Source organism: Pan troglodytes, chromosome 19, assembly GCF_028858775.2.
Source record: "Pan troglodytes isolate AG18354 chromosome 19, NHGRI_mPanTro3-v2.0_pri, whole genome shotgun sequence".
Taxonomy (NCBI): Eukaryota; Metazoa; Chordata; class Mammalia; order Primates; family Hominidae; genus Pan; species Pan troglodytes.
In genome coordinates this window covers 71,325,145-71,344,478 of record NC_072417.2, presented here as the reverse complement: position 1 = coordinate 71,344,478, position 19,334 = coordinate 71,325,145, and the positions used below count along the sequence as shown (strand labels likewise).

General features: G+C 44.7%; 2 protein-coding genes across 6 annotated transcripts in view; one reads left to right on the top strand and one right to left on the bottom strand.

The window, feature by feature from the left end:
* LPO (lactoperoxidase) overlaps positions 1-6,092 on the bottom strand; it is a 50,986-nt gene extending 44,894 nt beyond the window's left edge. Inside the window, exon 1 of the mRNA XM_016932633.3 lies at positions 5,866-6,092. Within this exon, the coding sequence (XP_016788122.3) occupies positions 5,866-5,905 (40 nt within the window). The 5' untranslated portion in view covers positions 5,906-6,092. The remainder of the gene's footprint in view (positions 1-5,865) is intronic.
* MKS1 (MKS transition zone complex subunit 1) lies at positions 5,336-19,251 on the top strand. Of its 5 annotated transcripts, XM_001172592.6 has the most exons (18): positions 5,404-5,529; positions 5,954-6,063; positions 7,941-8,011; positions 8,434-8,589; positions 9,840-9,937; positions 10,291-10,419; positions 10,809-10,913; positions 11,588-11,696; positions 12,244-12,300; positions 13,652-13,694; positions 13,950-14,015; positions 16,094-16,164; positions 16,503-16,572; positions 16,676-16,783; positions 17,459-17,592; positions 18,135-18,217; positions 18,303-18,400; positions 18,513-19,251. In XM_001172592.6, exons 1-18 carry the CDS (start codon positions 5,450-5,452, stop codon positions 18,602-18,604), a joined length of 1,680 nt encoding a protein of 559 aa, XP_001172592.1. In that variant the 5' UTR covers positions 5,404-5,449; the 3' UTR covers positions 18,605-19,251. The 5 variants fall into 5 exon arrangements, with proteins under 5 accessions (XP_016788118.1, XP_024206301.1, XP_001172592.1 ...); XM_016932629.3 differs by lacking the exon at positions 18,135-18,217 and having other exon boundaries at positions 5,336-5,529; XM_063799896.1 differs by lacking the exon at positions 5,404-5,529 and having other exon boundaries at positions 9,780-9,937.
* Positions 19,252-19,334: the final 83 nt, after the last annotated feature.

Genomic DNA, 19,334 nt, shown 5'->3' with positions numbered 1-19,334 from the left:
CTGGGATTACAGGCATGAGCCACCATGCCTGGCCTATTTATTATTATTATTATTATTATTTATTTCTTAAAAAAAAGACTCAACCAAGTGGTATTTATACATATATTTTTAAACACCCATGAATTTTTACTGCTACCTCCAACTCTGATCCAGCATCACAGGGTCCATTCTTGCCTTCACCCCTTTCCTTATTTACAACTTCCTTCTCAGACACAGAAGTGGTACTCATCATCTACCACATATTTACTTATTTGTTTAGTGATAGTACGTACATAAAGTAGCTTTAGAATTGCTAACTCAACTCCTCTGAGGAACAAATTTACCAACTAGAGTACAGTGTTTGTGGACAGATCTTTCTGTCTTCATCCTTCAGCTTTCAGCCAAAACAGTTTTCCAAAGTTACTTAGGTTGGCTCTTTGCTTCCTCACCCCCTTCAGTGTGGTTAGATGAGTCATCTATAACAGAGTCATTTGTCATAGTCTGCATTCCATTTTAAGTACCCCTCACAACCTGGTAAATAGCTTAAAATTTACATACAGTAAAATTCACTCACTGATACACTTCTGTAGGTTTTTAACAAATGCAACAAGTTGTTTAGCATCACCACAGATTTAGAACGGTCTCATCACCCCTAAAATTCCCTCACACTGCCCTTTATACTCAATCCCTATCCCCACACCCAATCCTTGGCAACCACTGATCTATTTTCCATCGCTATAATTTTTCCTTTTTAAAGAATGCCATATTGAATATATTGTACAGTATATAGTCTTTTATGTCTGGTTTCTTTCACTGAGCATAATGATTTTGAGATTCATCCATGTGGTTTTATGTATCAGTAGTCACTTTGTTTTTATTATGGAGTAGTATTTCATTGTATAAATATTATACAAATTACACAATTTATTTAAACATTTACACATTGATGGACATTTGGACTGTTTCCCATTTTTACTATTATAAGTTGTTATACACATTTACATACAGGCCTTTTTGTGGACACATATTGTCATTTTTCTTGAGTAAATACTTAGGAGTGAGATTGCTGGATCATATGGTATGTAAATGTTTCACTTTATAAGAAATTTCCAGTTTCCCAAAGTGGCTGTACTATTTTGCATTCTGATAAGTAATTATGAGAGTTCCAGTTGCTCCACATCCTCACTAGCATTTAATATGGTCTAACTTTTAAATCTTAGCCATTGTAATAGGTGTGCTGTGGTATCTTTGTGTTTTTAATATGTAATGTTCTGATGATTAATGATATCAAGTATCTTTTCGTGGGTTAATGTCATTCACGTATATTCTCTGGTAAGTTGTTCAAATCTTTTGACCATTTAAAAAATAAGATTGTTTGTATTATTATTACTGAGGTGTAAGACTATATATTCTAGATATAAGTCCTTTATCAGATAGGTGTTTTGCAAATATTTTTCAGTGTGTCTTGTCTTTTTATTTTCTTGACAGTGTCATTCGAAGAAAAGATGTTGAGCATTTTGATGACAATTGATTTTTTCTTCTATAGTTTGTACATTTTGAGTCCTAAGAAAATATTTACCCAACTCAGAATGTCAATGATCTGTCCCTATGTTTCTGTCTAGAAGTTTTATTGTTGTAACTATTACTTTTTAGGTCTATGATCCATTTTGCTTCATTAAATTGTGTAGGGTAAGGAGTTGAATTTTGTTCATCTTTGTATTTGTTTTGCTTATGGATTTATTATTCCAGCATTATTTGTTGAAAATGCTGTCCTTTCTCCATTGAATTACCTTGGGACCTTTGTCAAAAATTGATAGGCCATCTACGTACAGATCTATTTTGGACTCTTTTTTTTGTTTTTTGCTTTGAGACACAGTCTTGCTGTGTCGCCAGGCTGGTGTGCAGTGGTGTGATCTCGGCTCACTGCAACCTCCACCTCCTGGGTTCAAGCGGGTCTCCTGCCTCAGCCTCTGGAGTAGCTGGGACTACAGGTGCATGCCGCCACGCCCAGTTAATTTTTGTATTTTTAGTAGAGACAGGGTTTCACCATGTTGGCAAGGATGGTTTCAATCTCCTAATCTCTTGATCCACCCGCCTCAGCCTCCCAAAGTGCTGGGATTACAGGCATGATCTTTTTCAAAATTCTTTTAACCATGTAATTCCTTTGCATTTCCATATAGATGCTAAGAGTCAGCTTGTCAATTCTACAAAGAAACCTGGTGGGATTTTTACTGAGATTTAGATCATCTTGAGGATAATTACCTTAATGATATAGATTTTTCCAATCCATGGACATGTTATAGTACTCTACTTTATCCAGGTCTTCATCTTACCAATGTTTTGACATTTTAAGTGTACAAGGCTTGCACATATTTTGTTAATTTTATGTTTTGTGCTTTTGGATGTTATTTTAAATGGCTGTGATTTTTAAAATTCAAGTTCAAATGGTTTGTTCCTAGTATGTAGAAATACCATTGATTTTTGTATATTGACCTTGTATTCTATAACCCTATTAGTTCTGCTGGCATTTTTGTAGATTCTTTAGGATTGTTTAGGTTCATATTGTATGTAGATATACACAATTTTACTTCTTCCTTTTAAATTATGTTCACTGCAGCCTCAACCTCCTCGGCCCACGTGATCCTCCCACCTCAGCCTCCCAAGTAGCTGGGACCACAGGCATGCACCACCAAACCTGGCTAATTTTTAAATTTTTTATAAATAAAAAATATGTTGCCCCGGTGGGTCTAAACTCCTGGGTCTAAACTCCACTGTGTCTGGCCCAAGCCATTCTTGATATCATGGTACAAACTCCTTTGAGAATCTGATAAAAGCTATGAACTCTTTCTAGAAAAATCCCCCATTCAGAATTCTAGGGAAAGGATTCATAGACTTCTTGAATCCCACTCATGGATCTCAGTTTTAAGAATCCTGGTTCATGCAAATCAAGACCACAATGAGATACCATCTCACACCAGTCAGAATGGCAATTACTAAAATGTCAGGAAGCAATAGATGCTGGCGAGGCTGTGGAGAAATAGGAACACTTTTACACTGTTGGTGGGAATATAAATTAGTTCAACCATTGTGGAAGACAGTGTGCGGATTCCTCAAGGATCTAGAACCAGAAATACCATTTGACCCAGCAATCTCATTACTGGGTATATACCCAAAGAAATATAAGCCAGTCTACTATAAAGACACATGCACACGTATGTTTACTGGAGCACTAGTTACAATGTCAAAGATATGGTACCAACCCAAACGCCCATCAGTGATAGACTGGATAAAGAAAATGTGGTACATATACACCATGTAATACTATGCAGCCATAAAAAGGAATGAGATCATGTCCTTTGGAGGGACATGGATGAAGCTGGAAGCCATCATCCTCAGCAAACTAACACAGGAACAGAAAACCAAACACTGCATGTTGTCATTCATGAGTGGGAGTTGAACAATGAGAACACATGGACGCAGGGAGGGGAACACCACACACTGGGGCCTGTCGCAAAGTCTGGGGCAGGGGGAGGGAGAGCATTAGGACAAATAACTAATGCATTCAGGGCTTAAAATCTAGGTGATGGGTTGATAGGTGCAGCAAACCACCATGGCACATGTATACTTATGTAACAAACCTGCATGTTCTGTACATGTATTCCGGAACTTAAAGTAAAAAAAAAAAAAAAAAAAAGACATTCTGACACATGCTACAATATGGATTAGGTATCTAAAACAGTCAAATTTCATAGAGAGAAAATGTAGAATGGTAGTTGCCAGGGGCTGGAAGAGGGGAATGAGGAGTTACTATTTAATGGGAACAGAGTTTCAATTTTCAAAAATAAGAAAGTAGTGGCGATGGATGGTGATGATGGTTGCAAAACAAGGTAAATGTACTTAAGACCAATAAGCTGAATATTTAAACATAAAAGGATCCTGATTCATAGAAATCAGTAAACAAAACATGAAAACTTAGTTTACCTATATAAAAATAATACTAATTATGGTTGCTTACACAAATAGCTTATATTTCCATAACATGTGGTATAGAAACTATTTTGCATATAATTATGTCAGATTAACTTTGTTATAAGTTAGATTTGGTTATAAAATTAAACTAGAATCAGGCTCCACTTTATCAGCTGTTGTGCATGTGGCACAGATTGCCTACTCACAATTTTAAAAGGAAACATTAGAGAGACAATTTCTTAGGAGCTAGAAAGGTGCCTTTTGTTTTATCTGTTAAAATTATTATTTCCCAGGTTGGAAATGTGTGCGTTTATGGAATAAATTGGTAGGTGAGAGGTTGTGAGGCAAACTGGAAGGTGGTTAGGCTTCAAAAGACAGAAGAACTTGGGCTGGAATCCCAGTACTTTTACCACTTGCAAGCTTAGCAAGTCCTTTAAACCCTGGCCTTCACGAACTTCACTTTTAAAGTGAATAAAAGTACCTTTTTGAGAGGCTTCTACAAGGATTTGGGACAATGCAAACAAAAGTGCTCAAGCTGCACTAGATCCGAAATAAATGGTGCTATTTATGGTGAGTCGGTGTTACACAACTAGTGGCTATGGCACCCAGAGATTCCAGTGCCCAATCATCAAACTGGCATGAGATTCCCGAGTTCAGGGGACAATTGCTTACTTTGTTGGAGGAGGACTAGATGTGAACAATGCTGATAAATGTTGACATTCCCAAAGCGCCGGGACGCCAGACGTGAGGTTACAGCATGTCCTTCCTTTGCTAGTACAATGAAGCATGACTTGTGAATGTCACTTTTTTGGCTTTTCAGGAAGCCAGTGCAGTAACAAAGTGGCTTAATGATCCAAAACTAACATACACAAGGTAAGAACCAGTTCAATAATAACATGGTTTCCTTCCTTACTGTTGACTTCCTTGTTTTTTCTTTCTTTGCTCAGTGAATATCAACACAAAGACTAATAAATCTTCTGACACTTTTTTTGTCTTCCAAGAATATATTTTCTTGTCTGGCTAAGGGCCATCACCTTCCCTGACTCCTTTGGGAATAATGGGTGCATTTCTTACAGTCACATCACCCGATTTTCAGGCCAAAGTTTTCACGCGTTGGGTGGAAGGCAGTGTGGCATGGTGGAAAAGGTAGAGGGCGAAGACTCAGGCCACCTGGTCCCTGTCATCATTTCTGCATCTATCTGTCTATATGAAGTGGGCTGATGGCTGTGCCAGTTTCCTCATTCGCACAGCGCACGAGGTCCGGCTTTCGGTGAGCTTTTTTCGCATACATGGTAAGCGGTGATCGGTAGGACCCCGGAGCCCTCTTGGGCGTTCGGCTTGGGCTGCACTTGCACTGTGTGGCCAACTGCGACCGTGGCGCCGTGACGGGAACGGCGGGTTGCGCGCGCAGCACCTACGTCGCCTCCCGATCCAGCGTCTCCGTTGTCAGGAAAACAGAGCGGCGCGCTTTCCGGCGCAGTCGCGGCGCGTCGCAGCTGTCATGGCGGAGACCGTCTGGAGCACTGACACCGGGGAGGCAGTGTATCGCTCCCGGGACCCCGTGCGCAACTTGCGCCTCCGGTAGTCGCACCGCCCCAGCCCCAAGGCCCTATGCTTTTGTGTCCTTAGATCATTCCAACCTGAACTCGGTGTTCTGAGGTCCCCACTTTCTGCTTACAATCCCGACCACTTCTTCTCTGGGCTCCCCACTTCTTTCACTATCCGTACCCCCATCCACTCACAGCCTCTAAGAACCCCTTACAGACCTACCCAAGTCCATTCACGTCTTTGTTGCTCCCAGTTTCTCAAAGCCCTGTGCCCCCAGTACACCCTCTCACCCTCATTCTTCCCCATAGGACCGCGCACCCACCCACCTCCTCTCCGTTGTCTGCACCCAGCACACCTTGGCAACCCTACCTCCTCTGTTTTGTTTCCCCCATCCTTGCTTTGTGTTCATCTCCCGGTTGCGTGTCTGGTAACGAATATTTTGGGCTTTTCTTGACAGAGTCCACCTGCAAAGAATCACATCAAGCAACTTTCTTCATTATCAGCCTGCTGCCGAGCTCGGGAAGGACCTCATAGACTTGGCCACTTTTAGGCCTCAGCCAACTGCCAGTGGGTGTTACGGTGGTGATGTGCCATCTAATACTAATTATGATACTAATCAGAATTGTGGCCAAATGTAGTGAGATAACAAATACTATACTTCTGATATGTTATAGAGTTGCCCGGCAACCTACATTCTATTTGTGGCTTTTTTTTTTTTTTTTTTTGAGACAGAGTCTTCCTCTTTCCCCCAGGCTGAAGTACAGTGTCGCTATCTCAGCTCACTGCAAGCTCCGCCTCCCGGGTTCACGCGATTCTCCTGCCTCAGCCTCCCGAGTAGCTGGGACTACAGGTGCCTGCCACCACGCCCGGCTAATTTTTTGTATTTTCAGTAGAGGCGGGGTTTCACCGTGTTAGCCAGGATTGTCTCGATCTCCTGACCTCGTGATCCGCCCGCCTTGGCCTCCCAAAGTGCTGGGATTACAGGCGTGAGCCACCGCGCCCGGCCTATTTGTGGCATTTTTAAAAGAGAAAACGTGCCCCAAACTCTAAATACACATATAAACACTTTTAAAAACAATTTTTAAACTGGAGACTGCTTGCAAAATATGCATATGATGTGCATATATAGATCAACTGTGTTCTTGTGGTTTTCCTTATCTGGGAAACCAAAAGAATGAGGAGGAGAGGACAGAGTGGTTGTTGTCAGGTCACTAGTCTGTTTGCTTTTATTGTTTCTCTTTCTGTTCAGAGCTGTTCCTGGGCAAGAGTGTGGGCTCACAGGTTGTGAAACGTGTCTCTGAAAAAGGCATACTCAGCCAGCCAAGAGTGTATTAGATTAGATTTGTTTTCTTTGTTTTTGTTTTTGTTTTGTTTTGAGACAGAATCTCATTCTTTTGCTCAGGCTGGAGTGCAGTGGTATGATCATAGCTTACTGTAAACCTTGGTCTCCCAGGCTCAAGCCATCCTCCTGCCTCAGCCTCCCAACTAGCTGGGACTACAGGCTCACACTCAGTTTATTTTTTTTTAAAGTTTTAGTAGAGAAAAGGTCTTGCTATGTTGTCCAGGCTGGTTTCAAATTCCTGGGCCCAAGTGATCCTCCCACCTTAGCCTCCCAAAACGTTGGGATTACCGGCATGAGTCGCTGCATTCAGCCAGATTTGGCTCTGTTAAAAAATCATTTATTTGCCTTCACTGTCCTCTCCTTACACTTGGTCTCCTAAATTTCAGTGTTTGTGATTCTACATATATGGCTTTAGAAATAGTAAAGATAAAAATGCCAGGGTTATTTTCTAGCAAATGCAGACAGTTGGGACTGAGGAAGGGCTGGCTATTCAGCTTATATCTAAATTTCAGTTTCTTATATCCAGTTAGATTAGATATTTCCTGGAGCAGGCTGAGCGCCGTGGCCTACGCCTGTAATCCCAGCATTTTGGGAGACCAAGGCAGGTGGATCACCTGAGGTCAGGAATTCAAGATCAGCCTGGCTAACATGGCAAAACTCCATCTCTACTGATAATACAAAAATTAGCTGGGTTGGTGGTGTGTGCCTGTAATCCCAGCTACTTGGGAGGCTGAGGCAGGAGAATTGCTTGAACCCAGGAAGAGGAGGTTGCAGTGAGCTGAAACAGTGCCACTGCACTCCAGCTTGGGTGACAGAGTGAGACTCCATCCCCCACAAAAAAAAATTTCTGGGGGGTATTTTCTTTTATTCAAATTAGAGTCATGACTAAGACTTCCTGGGTTCTAATCTTGGTTTCAGCTCATACTAACTCTCATATACAGCCTCTCTAGCATTTCTCTAGGTTGAGTGCTTACTAAATTGCTGAATTCCAGCTAGTTTTTGTGGCAAATATAAGAATAGGGACTTTGGTTATAATCAACCACAGAAAAAGAAGTGGTGCTGGTTTGGCTCAAGCATTTGATTCACTCTGTTGTCTTTGGAGGTGGACACCGCCCAGAGGAAGACGAAGAGGAGGAGATTGTGATTGGGTGGCAGGAGAAGCTCTTTAGCCAGGTGAGCCAGTGTCTCTTGTCTTCTCTGTCTATTCCATCTGGTCTACCTCCACATGGCTGGTGATACATATTGCCAAAGTGATTTCCAGACAGGTTGTAACAGTTTATACTTTCCCCTGTTGTGTTTAAAGGGCATTGTAACATAGGGATTGCCACTACTCAGTTTTATGATTCTGGGTGAGGCACTTTTCATCTCTGGGCTATATGCCATCTGTAATAGCAGACTTGGATTAGACTATCAGTCTGGTTCCTTTTAGCTCTAATGTTCTTGGTTCCCCTGCCATTCATTAGTTTAGTGTTGGTTATGAAAACATGTCAGATAGCATCAGTTCTGTAGAACTGATTTGATTAAACAGTTACAGAAGCAAAAGTTTGATGTATTATAATGATGTACACATCTCTGTTTCCTTATGGTAACCTCAGTTTGAAGTAGATCTGTACCAAAATGAAACAGCCTGTCAGAGTCCTTTGGATTATCAGTACCGTCAGGAGATCCTGAAGCTGGAGAATTCGGGTGGCAAGAAAAACCGACGAATCTTTACCTACACTGACTCTGATAGATACACCAATTTGGAGGAGGTATTGTTCTTTCTAGGGTCTCATAGCTTCCATCTTTGCTTCCTCTAGCTTTTTTGCCTCACTGAGTTCTGTGTGTTATGTCAGAGCCTAGTAAGGGGAGACAAGTAGCCTGTCTAGGAACTGCTGTGAGCTGCTGCTGCTGGCAGCCAGCCTGGAATAGAATGGGCACAGTCTACAGGTGGTGAGGCTGCTGCTCCCTTCTCTGCCTGCTAGAGGGCCTGGGGGAGCTGCCAGTATCTCTGATTATATGCTTGCAGAGTGCATACTGGGAGAAGTAACCACTGGGCTTGACTTCCTCCATGCATCATGAAAAAAGACAGGTGGTGGAGTCTGGAACAATCTAGATAAAATTCATCAGGGGATTCAGCCCAAACTCTGAGTATATGGGTTTGAAGAGGAATTCAGTATAGCTATGGAAAATGGCTTATGTCCTCAATTTGCCTATGACAAAAATACCCTTGTGACCTTGTTTTACATTTTCTTCAGTCACTGCATTTCAGTTGCTTTTGTCTTCTCAGTAAGATTTTAAGCTCCTCGAGGGTAGAGCCTATTTTTTTTATTTTTGTCTATGACTCTGTAGGTCTCTGCAAGGAACAGGTATTCAATAAATGTTTTTGAAAGATTGACATGCTTTCATTATTAGAGCTGTGGATTGATAACATTAGCTGGGCATGGTGGCATGTACCTGTAGTCCCGGCTACTTGGGAAACTGAGGCAGGAGGATCACTTGAGCCAAGGAGTTCAAGGTTGCAGTGAGCTATGATAGCACCACTGCACTGCAGCCTGGGTGAGACCCTGTCTCTTAAAAAAATAATATAAATTAAATAAAATTTGGGTTGTCTGTTTTGGAAAAGCAAATGAAAATGCAGTTAGTGCTCAGTTACCATGTGAGGATTTCCCACAAAATGCTTGTATCCCATTTGGCATTTTCTAACCACCTTGTTAACTTCAACATCTACCAAGCACACTAACCCAACTTTTTGTTGGTTTGTGCTCAGAGAATGCAGACTGATTTTAATATTAACATAAATAACTCCTTTTTAAAATCCGAAGGCAAACCATGATGTGGTAGAAATCTTCTTTGGGTTGTTTGGCCACTGCTCCCTCCGTTAGCATGTATAATTGTGAGGTGGCGGAACCTGCGGGGTTCAGGTCCTGGATGAGGTTTCAGGAGGAAGACTTCCCTTCAGGTCCTTGGCTCCATGTGGCCCTGACCAGATGGCGTACACAGGGCTGCTTGCTTTTCCCAGCACTGTCAGAGAATGACCACTGCAGCCAGCGAGGTGCCTTCATTCTTGGTCGAGCGAATGGCAAATGTCAGGCGTCGCCGGCAGGACAGGCGAGGGATGTGAGTGCGGGCATGGGATGGGGGTCAAGCTTTTACTTTTTATTTCCTAAAGTTGGGTAGTTTTGCATTTTTATCAGTGGTTATATATAGTATTCAAGTATTACTTTGTAATTAATTTAAAAAATAAATATAAAAATATAAAATATCTTCCTCACTCTTCATGTGGACATTTTTCCAAAGTGCCTCAGAGAGAGGGAAGGGATGTCATTTCTGTTTGTCAAATATTTTGGCTCTTAAAAAACAAAACAAAACAGTATGTCCACTAGCTCAAACTTCCCATTCTGAAGTGGCTCTCCACTGGGGTGCTCCATTGGGGTGTGCCGGGGAAGTGACCTTTCTGTGATGTCTCCCAGGGAGGGCAGCATCCTCAAGTCACGCATCGTCACCTGGGAGCCCTCAGAAGAGTTCGTCAGGAACAACCACGTCATTAACACCCCTCTTCAGACAATGCACATCATGGCAGACCTGGGGCCCTATAAAAAGTGAGTGGCGCTTCTCACTGCCAGCTTAGAGCCTCATCCTTTTCTCCTCTCACCAGCTCTCCCCTTCCTGTTATTATCATCCTAGGTTATAGGGGAGGGAGGGACTTTTTCTTCCTTCTCTTCTTAGTTATGAGTGAAGCTTCTCACTGCCAGCTCAGATCCTCATCTTCTTCTCCTCTCACCAGCTATCCCCTTCCTGTTATCATCCTGGGTTATAGGAGAGGAAGGGACTTTTTCTTCCTTTTTTTTCTTAGTTGTACTTGGAAGAAAGTTTTACCATGACAGCTCTCCCTATAGCCTCTGTTCTCTCCCCTGCAGTGGGCTCAGTATCTCTTCTTGTTTCCCTGGAGGACCATTGACCTCAACCTTGGTGTTTTCCTGATTTCTAGGCTTGGCTATAAGAAGTATGAACATGTCCTGTGTACTCTGAAGGTGGATAGCAATGGTGTGATCACAGTAAAGCCTGACTTCACGGGCCTCAAAGGACCCTACAGGTGAGGAGAGGAAGAAAGGGGTAGTGGAGACTGGCATTCCTTCCCTTGGTTGCACTTTTTGTCCCTAGTCAACTAGACTGTCAGAAAGTCCTTCATCTGTTCTAACTTTTACATTCCCAGGCAATGGTTCGTATTCTGTTCCAAGTCATAGGGCCTTAGAAAACCAGGGACTCCTTTCTCAGAAAATGTGCAACTGCACCAATTTGAAAGGGATCACTTCAGTGGTACAGTTAAATGACAGTGATTCTCTGTGCTGCTGAATGTAGGACCTGACCAGAACAGAGTGGGGTGAACTCAGCCAGGCTTTTCCTGTGGGCTGACTGTTCCTCATCTCTGTATCTTGGAAATGACAGAAATGTAAATTAGAAATTATCTGGCCCAACCTGTCCATTTTTCAGGTGAGAGAACTGGGTGGCAGGAATGTTGTGCCTTACAGTTTGACTGTAACTTCAAGCCAGAAATGGGCCCAGAACCTATACTTTCTGAGTCTAGTCTGGTGCCCTCTCTGCTTTACCCTTTTGTTTCTCTCTCCTGGTCGTCAATACAGCCACTTTTATCATCATATACTTCAGTGAGGTGTATGGTCCCTGATCGCTCATCCCTGGGCTGGGAGCTATCCCAGGGCCCATCTCTCATTATTAGAGTTGCTCCTTTCTGTGGTTTTGACCTTACAGGATTGAGACGGAGGGAGAGAAGCAGGAGCTGTGGAAATATACGATCGACAATGTTTCCCCCCACGCACAGCCGGAGGAGGAGGAGCGGGAACGGCGAGTGTTCAAGGATGTAAGCGCGAGTTCATTCCAAGTATCGAAGGGATGAGCCTCAGTGCCTGGAGCTGAGACCATTTCTGAACTTGATGTCAGCAGTTGCTCGGGAAAAGCCTTGCCCTTCATGGCCCCTTCTGACTTAGGCAGCATTGCTGACATATCAGACAGAAGTTTTTGATCATATTATAATAATAACAATAACCATTTATTTGAGCATTTACCATGTTCTGTGCTAGGTACTTTACATACCTTATTTCCTTTAGTCTTTACAACAACCCTTTGAGGTGAACACTTATTACCACCTTATAAGTGGGGAAACCGAGATTGAGGAGCTAAGTAGTCTGCCCAAGGTGGCATAGCTTGTAAGGGCGAGAGTCAGGATTCCGCCCCAGACCAGCTGACTCCAGGGCCTCTGCTTCACGGTAAAATGGCGGTGAGTCAGGTGCTTACGCCTCCAGCTCTTGCTGACCCTTCCCACTATTGCTTTTCTTCTTCCCATTCAGAACTGAACTTTGGTCTAGCTTGGGTTGCATCTTGAGTTTTGGTTTGGTTTGTTTCCTCAGCTTTATGGCCGGCACAAGGAGTATCTCAGCAGCCTTGTAGGCACCGACTTTGAGATGGTGAGTAGCTTGGCTTCCTGCAGCACTGTGAGCTGTGTTTAGCCGGAGCATTCTGACTGTGGATGAGTTACACTACCTCTCTTAAAGGCCCAAAGGTATACTCTACAGTGTGAAAAGGAAGTCAAAGAATAGCACATATAGTCCTTGTTATGTGTTTTGCAACATTGCATGTTGATAGAGAACCGTTAATGCCGAGAAAAAGGTCTGAAAGGCTATGCACACGCTGTGGGTGGCTTTCTCTGGGGAGGGTGGGATTAGATGTGGTAGATGGGTAGTGGGTGGTGAGAGGGATATATCAGGGATTTTTGCTTTTTATTCCCTAAACTTAGGTAGCTTTGAATTTTTATCAGTTGTAATGTATTTAGGTATTACTTTATAATTAATTTAAAAAATAAATATAAGGATGAAAAATGTCTTCTTCACCTTTCATGTGGATATTTTTTCAAAATACCCCATAGAGAGGCAGGGGTGCCATTTCTGTTTGTCACATATTTTGGCTCTTAAAAAATATAGGCCTGATGCGGTGGCGCATGACTATAATCCCAGCACTTTGTGAGGCCGAGGTGGGAGGATCACTTGAAGCCAGGAGTTTGAGACCAGCCTGGGCAACATAGTGAGACCACATCCCTACAAAAAAAAAAAAAAAATTTAGCAAGGCATGGTGATACATACCTGTAGTCCCAGCTACTCATGATGCTGAGGCAGCAGGATTGCTTGAGCCTAGAAGTTTGAGTTTGCATTGAGCTATGATCACACCACTGCATTCCAGCCTGGACAACAGATCAAGACCCTGTCTGAAAAAAAAAGAAAGTGGTTTAGTTCAGCTATTCTGTTGTGCTCTTCTTTGTCTTTTCTCATTCTAAGAGTTCCATCTCTAGACCTGGAAACAAGGATAGAATTACTTCCTGGTCTCCCTCTCTTTCTCTGAAAAATTAACCTTCACTATTTCCATATTGCATAAGCAACAGATATTCAGTATTTAAAAGTTAGATAAGACATGCACAAATAATTAAGAAAACTCCCTGGTTTCTTGACCTCAGCCATCTAAAGGGAAGAGGGCGTTCTGGCTTCCCATTGCACACCACAGGACAGTTGCTGTTGCTTGAATAATTTCCCATAGTGCATTGTCCTCACTGCCATTTAAATTATGTACTTTCCCCCTACATTGTGAATCTTAGGAATGAAGGAAACAGATCTGTGGAGAAGTGTCAGGGTGGGGAGAAAGTGCAGTAGTGACACCCAGGGCCTGACCCCTAGTGGCAGGTCGTCTGCAGATTTGTAGATGGGGCTGGAGGAGAAGTGCCAATTCCCTCCAGTCCTGCTGATCCTTTCCTACTTCTCTTCACCTTAGACTGTCCCAGGTGCCCTCCGGCTCTTTGTAAATGGAGAGGTCGGTAAGTGTCTTGCTAGCATAGATCTCTTGATGCTTAGGCACGTGCCTAGATGGAGCTGTGAATAGTCTCCTCCACTGTGGTAGAGGCCTTGTCTGCTGTACTTGGGAAACTCAGTGGTGAGTCTTTCCTGGAAACGCAGAGGGTTCCTGGCCCTCAAAAGACTTGCTTTCAGGGTGTGTAGGCCCCTCAGGATTGGGTTGGGTGCTAAGGGTGGTAGGAGAAAAAGCTAAAATAGCTTCCTGTTTTCTCTCGTAGTTTCAGCCCAAGGCTATGAGTATGACAATCTCTACGTCCACTTCTTTGTAGAATTGCCAACTGCTCGTAAGTAATATTCTTAAGTCTCTCCTTTTATACCCATTCAGACAGATCTAGAGGCATTTGGTCAGGCTTCCTTTCCCACTCCTCTGCTGAAACTGTTACTGTTCTTTTCAAGGTCATAGATCACATCCACTTTACCAAACCCAGTGGAGACTTCCCTGCTTTCACCTCGCTTGACCTTCCTGAAGCATTTTCCAGAGCCCACTGTGCTGCATGACACACTTCTCTGGCTTCTGGCTCCACACTTCTCTCTCCTATCTCACTGGTGGCCCCTCATCCTTCTTGGGTGATGCCTTCCCTTCTGTTGATCTTAAACCGTGAGAGTACCCACAGCTAAGCCAAGGCCTTCTGTTACTCTCTGTCTGCAGTCTTCCTGGGCGACGTCATCCATCCTATGGCTTAAATACCATCGATACGTCTCAGACTCCCAGGTTTCTGCCTCTAGCCTTAAACTTTTCCCTGGACTCCAGACTCATATCCAGTTACCTCTTTTGTCATTTCTGTCTAACATGACCAAAAAGAACTCTTGATTCCTCCTCTTCCCTCAAACCTCTCCTCTCTGGTCTTCCCCATCCTAACAGAATGGCAGTGTCATCTACTGAGTTGTTGATGCCAAAAACCTAGGGAACATCCTTGATCCCTCACTTTCCCTAGCTCCCTATAGCCAGCCAATCTGTCAACAGTTCCTGTCCGTTCTGTCTTCAAAAGCTGTTGTGAACCTATTTGTTCTCTCCAGCACCCTACACCAAGCCACCACCATCTCTTGTCTAGGCCAGTGCATTCAACTTCTGACTTATCCCCCTGCTTCCTGCCTTGCTCCCATTTGCAGTTGATTTGCCACAGACACCAAAGCCAAGTTGAGCTTTAAAAAATGTAAACAAGTTATGTCCCTTTTGAGCTGAAAACCCCAACAGCTTCCCCTCCCACTTAGAGTAAAATGTAAACTTGATACCCTGAATGAGCTGGCCCCTGCCTATCTCTTCCATACAACCTTCCAGTCATTCTTCCCAGCCAGGTTCATTCCCACCTTGTAGCCTTTTAAGGGCCGTTTCCTTTGTCTGAAACCCTTTGTGCCATATCTTAGCATGGCTGGTTCTTTTGAGTTTAGGTCTCAGCCTGTGTCACCTCTGAGAGGCCTTCTCTTACCACCCAGTCTAAATGAGCCTCCCAATCACTCAGTCCCTTCCCCGTTTTGTTTTTAGTATAGCACTCATCACTACCCAATAGTCTCTTGTTGGTTTGGTTTTTATCTGTCTCCCTGCTTCCCCCAGAATGTCAGCTCCATGAGAGATGGGGATCTTTTCTATCTAGTTACCAAGATACCCCTAAGATATACTAGCACATAGCAGGCACTCAGTAAATGGTAAATGAATGATTGATTGTGTGAATAAATGAATAAAGAAACTGTCCGCCCCGTCTGGGAAGTGAGGAGCGCCTCTGCCCGGCCGCCCGATCTGGGAGGTGTACCCAACAGCTCCGAAGAGACAGCGACCATCGAGAATGGGCCATGATGACGATGGCGGTTTTGTCGAAAAGAAAAGGGGGAAATGTGGGGAAAAGAAAGAGAGATCAGATTGTTACTGTGTCTGTGTAGAAAGAAGTAGACATAGGAGACTCCATTTTGTTCTGTACTAAGAAAAATTCTTCTGCCTTGGGATGCTGTTAATCTATAACCTTACCCCCAACCCCGTGCTCTCTGAAACATGTGCTGTGTCAACTCAAGGTTAAATGGATTAAGGGCGGTGCAAGATGTGCTTTGTTAAACAGGTGCTTGAAGGCAGCATGCTCCTTAAGAGTCATCACCACTCCCTAATCTCAAGTACCCAGGGACACAAACACTGCGGAAGGCCGCAGGGACCTCTGCCTAGGAGAACCAGAGACCTTTGTTCACGTGTTTATCTGCTGACCTTCTCTCCACTATTATCCTATGACCCTGCCACATCCCCCTCTCCGAGAAACACCCAAGAATGATCAATAAATACAAAAAAAAAAAAAAAAGAAAAGAAAAAAGAAACTGTCTTTTTCTGAACGACTTGCTTTCCTCCCAGGTGAGCTTACTATATTTGGTCTTTGGCTTTCAGACTGGTCAAGCCCAGCATTCCAGCAGCTCTCAGGAGTAACACAGACCTGCACCACCAAGTCCCTGGGAATGGTATGGAGAATGAGAGCGGGTATCTGGAAGGGAATGAGATCTGCTCCTGGGATGGCATTTGAGGTTTTATCAGGCCAAGTGCTGTGCGCCCTGGGGAGGATTCCAGAGTTGGGTGACTTGTGTGTGGGTTCTACAGGGCCACCTGGTCCAGAGATCCTCTCTGTCTTTTTGAGCATGGCAGCAGCTTGTATTTGGGTGTCCTTTTGCATCTCAGACTCCTATTTCCCACCTGGGTGATAATTTTTCTTTTTCCCTTGTGAAGATAACCTTGTCATTGGCCACAAGGAGAACAGATTCCAAGGGAGGCCTTGCCCACCCTATGACACTCCTTTTTATAGGACAAGGTGGCTCACTTCTCCTACCCATTCACGTTTGAAGCCTTCTTCCTCCATGAGGATGAATCTTCTGGTGAGTAGCTCAGCAGTTGATCCTGGGCCTTGGTTCCCCTCAAGCAGTGCTGTCTCTTGGTGAAGGCCGCCTGTGACCTGGCCGCTTCTCTCTTTGCTCCCAGATGCACTCCCGGAGTGGCCTGTGCTCTACTGTGAGGTCCTCTCACTGGACTTCTGGCAGAGGTACCGTGTGGAAGGCTATGGGGCTGTGGTGCTGCCTGCCACTCCAGGTAACCGCTCGTCTCCGCCCTTCTGTGGCCCACATGCCCTAGGCCCTAAGAACAAGACTAACACTCGAATGCTTCTGGTGAGGGGTGGAGATAATTGGGAATTGGAAATGTTTGGCTTGAAAGAGTTCCTGTTCCTCTGAGGACTTTCTGCCCCCCTCCATTAGCGACAATGACGTGGCCTTGGCACTGACTTCCTGACAGTCTCTCCATGTGCTTCATGCTCCTCTGATTGGACTCAGGGTGAGAGGCTGTATGGCAAAATTGGCTCATAGCATATGTGTATTGAATGAATCAGCATTCGGTTTGGAATAAAAGCATCTGTCTTTTACTGTGTGCCAGGCATTGTGCCATACTTCTCACTTAATTCTCCCAGCCACTCTGTGAGGTGCAGGTGGTATTATTTCCATTTTACTAGATGAGGAGAATGAGCTTCAGAGAGGTTAAGAAACCTGTCCTGGGTATGCAGGTAATAACTGGCAGAGCGGAAATTTGAATTTCTCCCTGATTGATTTCCATACAGGTGCTATGGGTAACCATGATAACCTTCACCAGAGGCCAGGTCATCACCAGACCAGGTGTTTTAGCTGAGTCTAGGCCTGTGTCATTGCTGGGGAGTCAGTGAGGGGCCACATGCCCTTTCTGGACCTGGCCCCAGTCTTCTCTTCCCTTGCGCAGGCTCACACACCCTGACAGTCTCCACGTGGAGACCTGTGGAGCTTGGCACGGTGGCTGAGCTGAGAAGGTTTTTCATTGGCGGTTCTCTGGAACTGGAGGACCTCTCCTACGTGCGGATACCAGGATCCTTCAAGGTGACTTTTGTCTTTGGAGTGACTTCACGCTGAGAACTTATGGTCCTGTCCTTCTGTTCTGTAGGAGGTGGGATCTGGGTCAAGACCCCTTAGTTGTGCATTGCTTCAGTATTAACCCCTTCCTTCCTGTGGCTTAAGCTGGAAGTCATGACCACATTTTGAATCAGGTTCCAATATCTACACTGCTATTGTAGGAGGTCTCTGGAAAATAGTATAATTAGAGATTTCCCCTGGTTCCCATCAGAATAACTGGCTCTTTCCCCCGTCACTGAAGGCCTCAGTAATCAGATGTGGGGAGGATTCACAGTAAGCATATAAGACCGCCGCTTCTCAAATGAGGTTGGAATGTTCCCTGGTTTAGTTGGGGGAGCCCAATAGCCCAGTATTAGCCTTGAGGTAATAGAGTCTGGGTGATGGAATAAGGTTTCCCCAACAGAACTGCGCTTCCCAAGAATGGGAATAAGAATGGGGGCGAGGCCAGCATGGTGCGGGGGTGTCTAGAGACAGCAGAAACCTGAGGCTGTCCCAATGGCATGCCACAGGGGGAACGCCTGAGCCGCTTTGGACTCCGCACAGAGACCACAGGCACTGTCACCTTCCGCTTGCACTGTCTGCAGCAGTCCAGGTGAGTGACCTGGCCCTCTGCCTCAGGGCACCTTAGCCCTGAGGGGTGGAGAACAGCCGTAACCATGTGGCTGGCCTCCCTGCAGGGCCTTCATGGAATCGAGCTCCCTTCGGAAAAGGATGCGGAGTGTGTTGGACCGTCTGGAAGGGTTCAGCCAGCAGAGTTCCATTCACAATGTGCTAGGTATGTCCCCTCCCCTATCTGGCCACCCCAGGTCAGCATGGGCCTGTTTCTCTCTGCAGTGCAGAGAGAAATACCATATGGCAGCCAAATAGCATATCTCCTTTCCTTACAGAGGCCTTCCGTCGAGCCCGGCGCCGCATGCAGGAGGCCCGGGAAAGCCTCCCGCAGGACCTAGTGAGCCACTCTGGAACCCTGGTCTCCTAGCTCACAGCAGCCCTGGCCTACAGTGCAAGAGGACAAGATGGGGAATATCTGAGGCCAGTGCTCTCCTGCCTCTTCGTCTTTCTGATTAGAGACCACGTTGGTCTGCTGAGAACCAGAAGAGCTGGGAAATTCCCGGCTGGCCCCTCTGCCTAGCCTTCTGCAGGCTCTTCTCCCTACCCTGTGGAAATAAAGCCAGAGACCCTGTGGCCCCCCCTTTATATTTGCAGCCACTGTCAATGGGCATCACAGCAAGGCAGGCTTTTTGATCTGAAGCTGTTTGGGGTGACCCCATAGTGAGTCTGGCCTTGACTCACTTTTCTGGCTTGTCTCACAGTAGCAGGGGGATGCAGGGATCTGCTGTTCTCCACCCTTTAAAAATGGAGCCTTTCGTCTTCCAAGACCAAAGAAAGAAGGAAGGTGGACGGTGAGAGGGTCTTAAATCCCCAGCCTGTGAGTCTCAGCCTCTTTCCAGGGAAGCCTCATTCTACTGCTTGGGGCTTGCTGAGGTTGAGATATGAGTTATTTCTGAGTAAGTGAAGGCTGAAGGCAGTGCTGAGTCCTTTCTGCTAGCTGGGTGGTATCTTTTACTGTGTTTTTTTGTTTGTTTGTTTGTTTGTTTTTTGTTACATAAACCCCTTTTATTTTGACTGATGTTCTGTTGGCTGTTTGTCTGCTCAGGTTGCTGGTATGGCTAGGGTGTTCTTAATGTTGGGGCCCCTACCATGTCTGC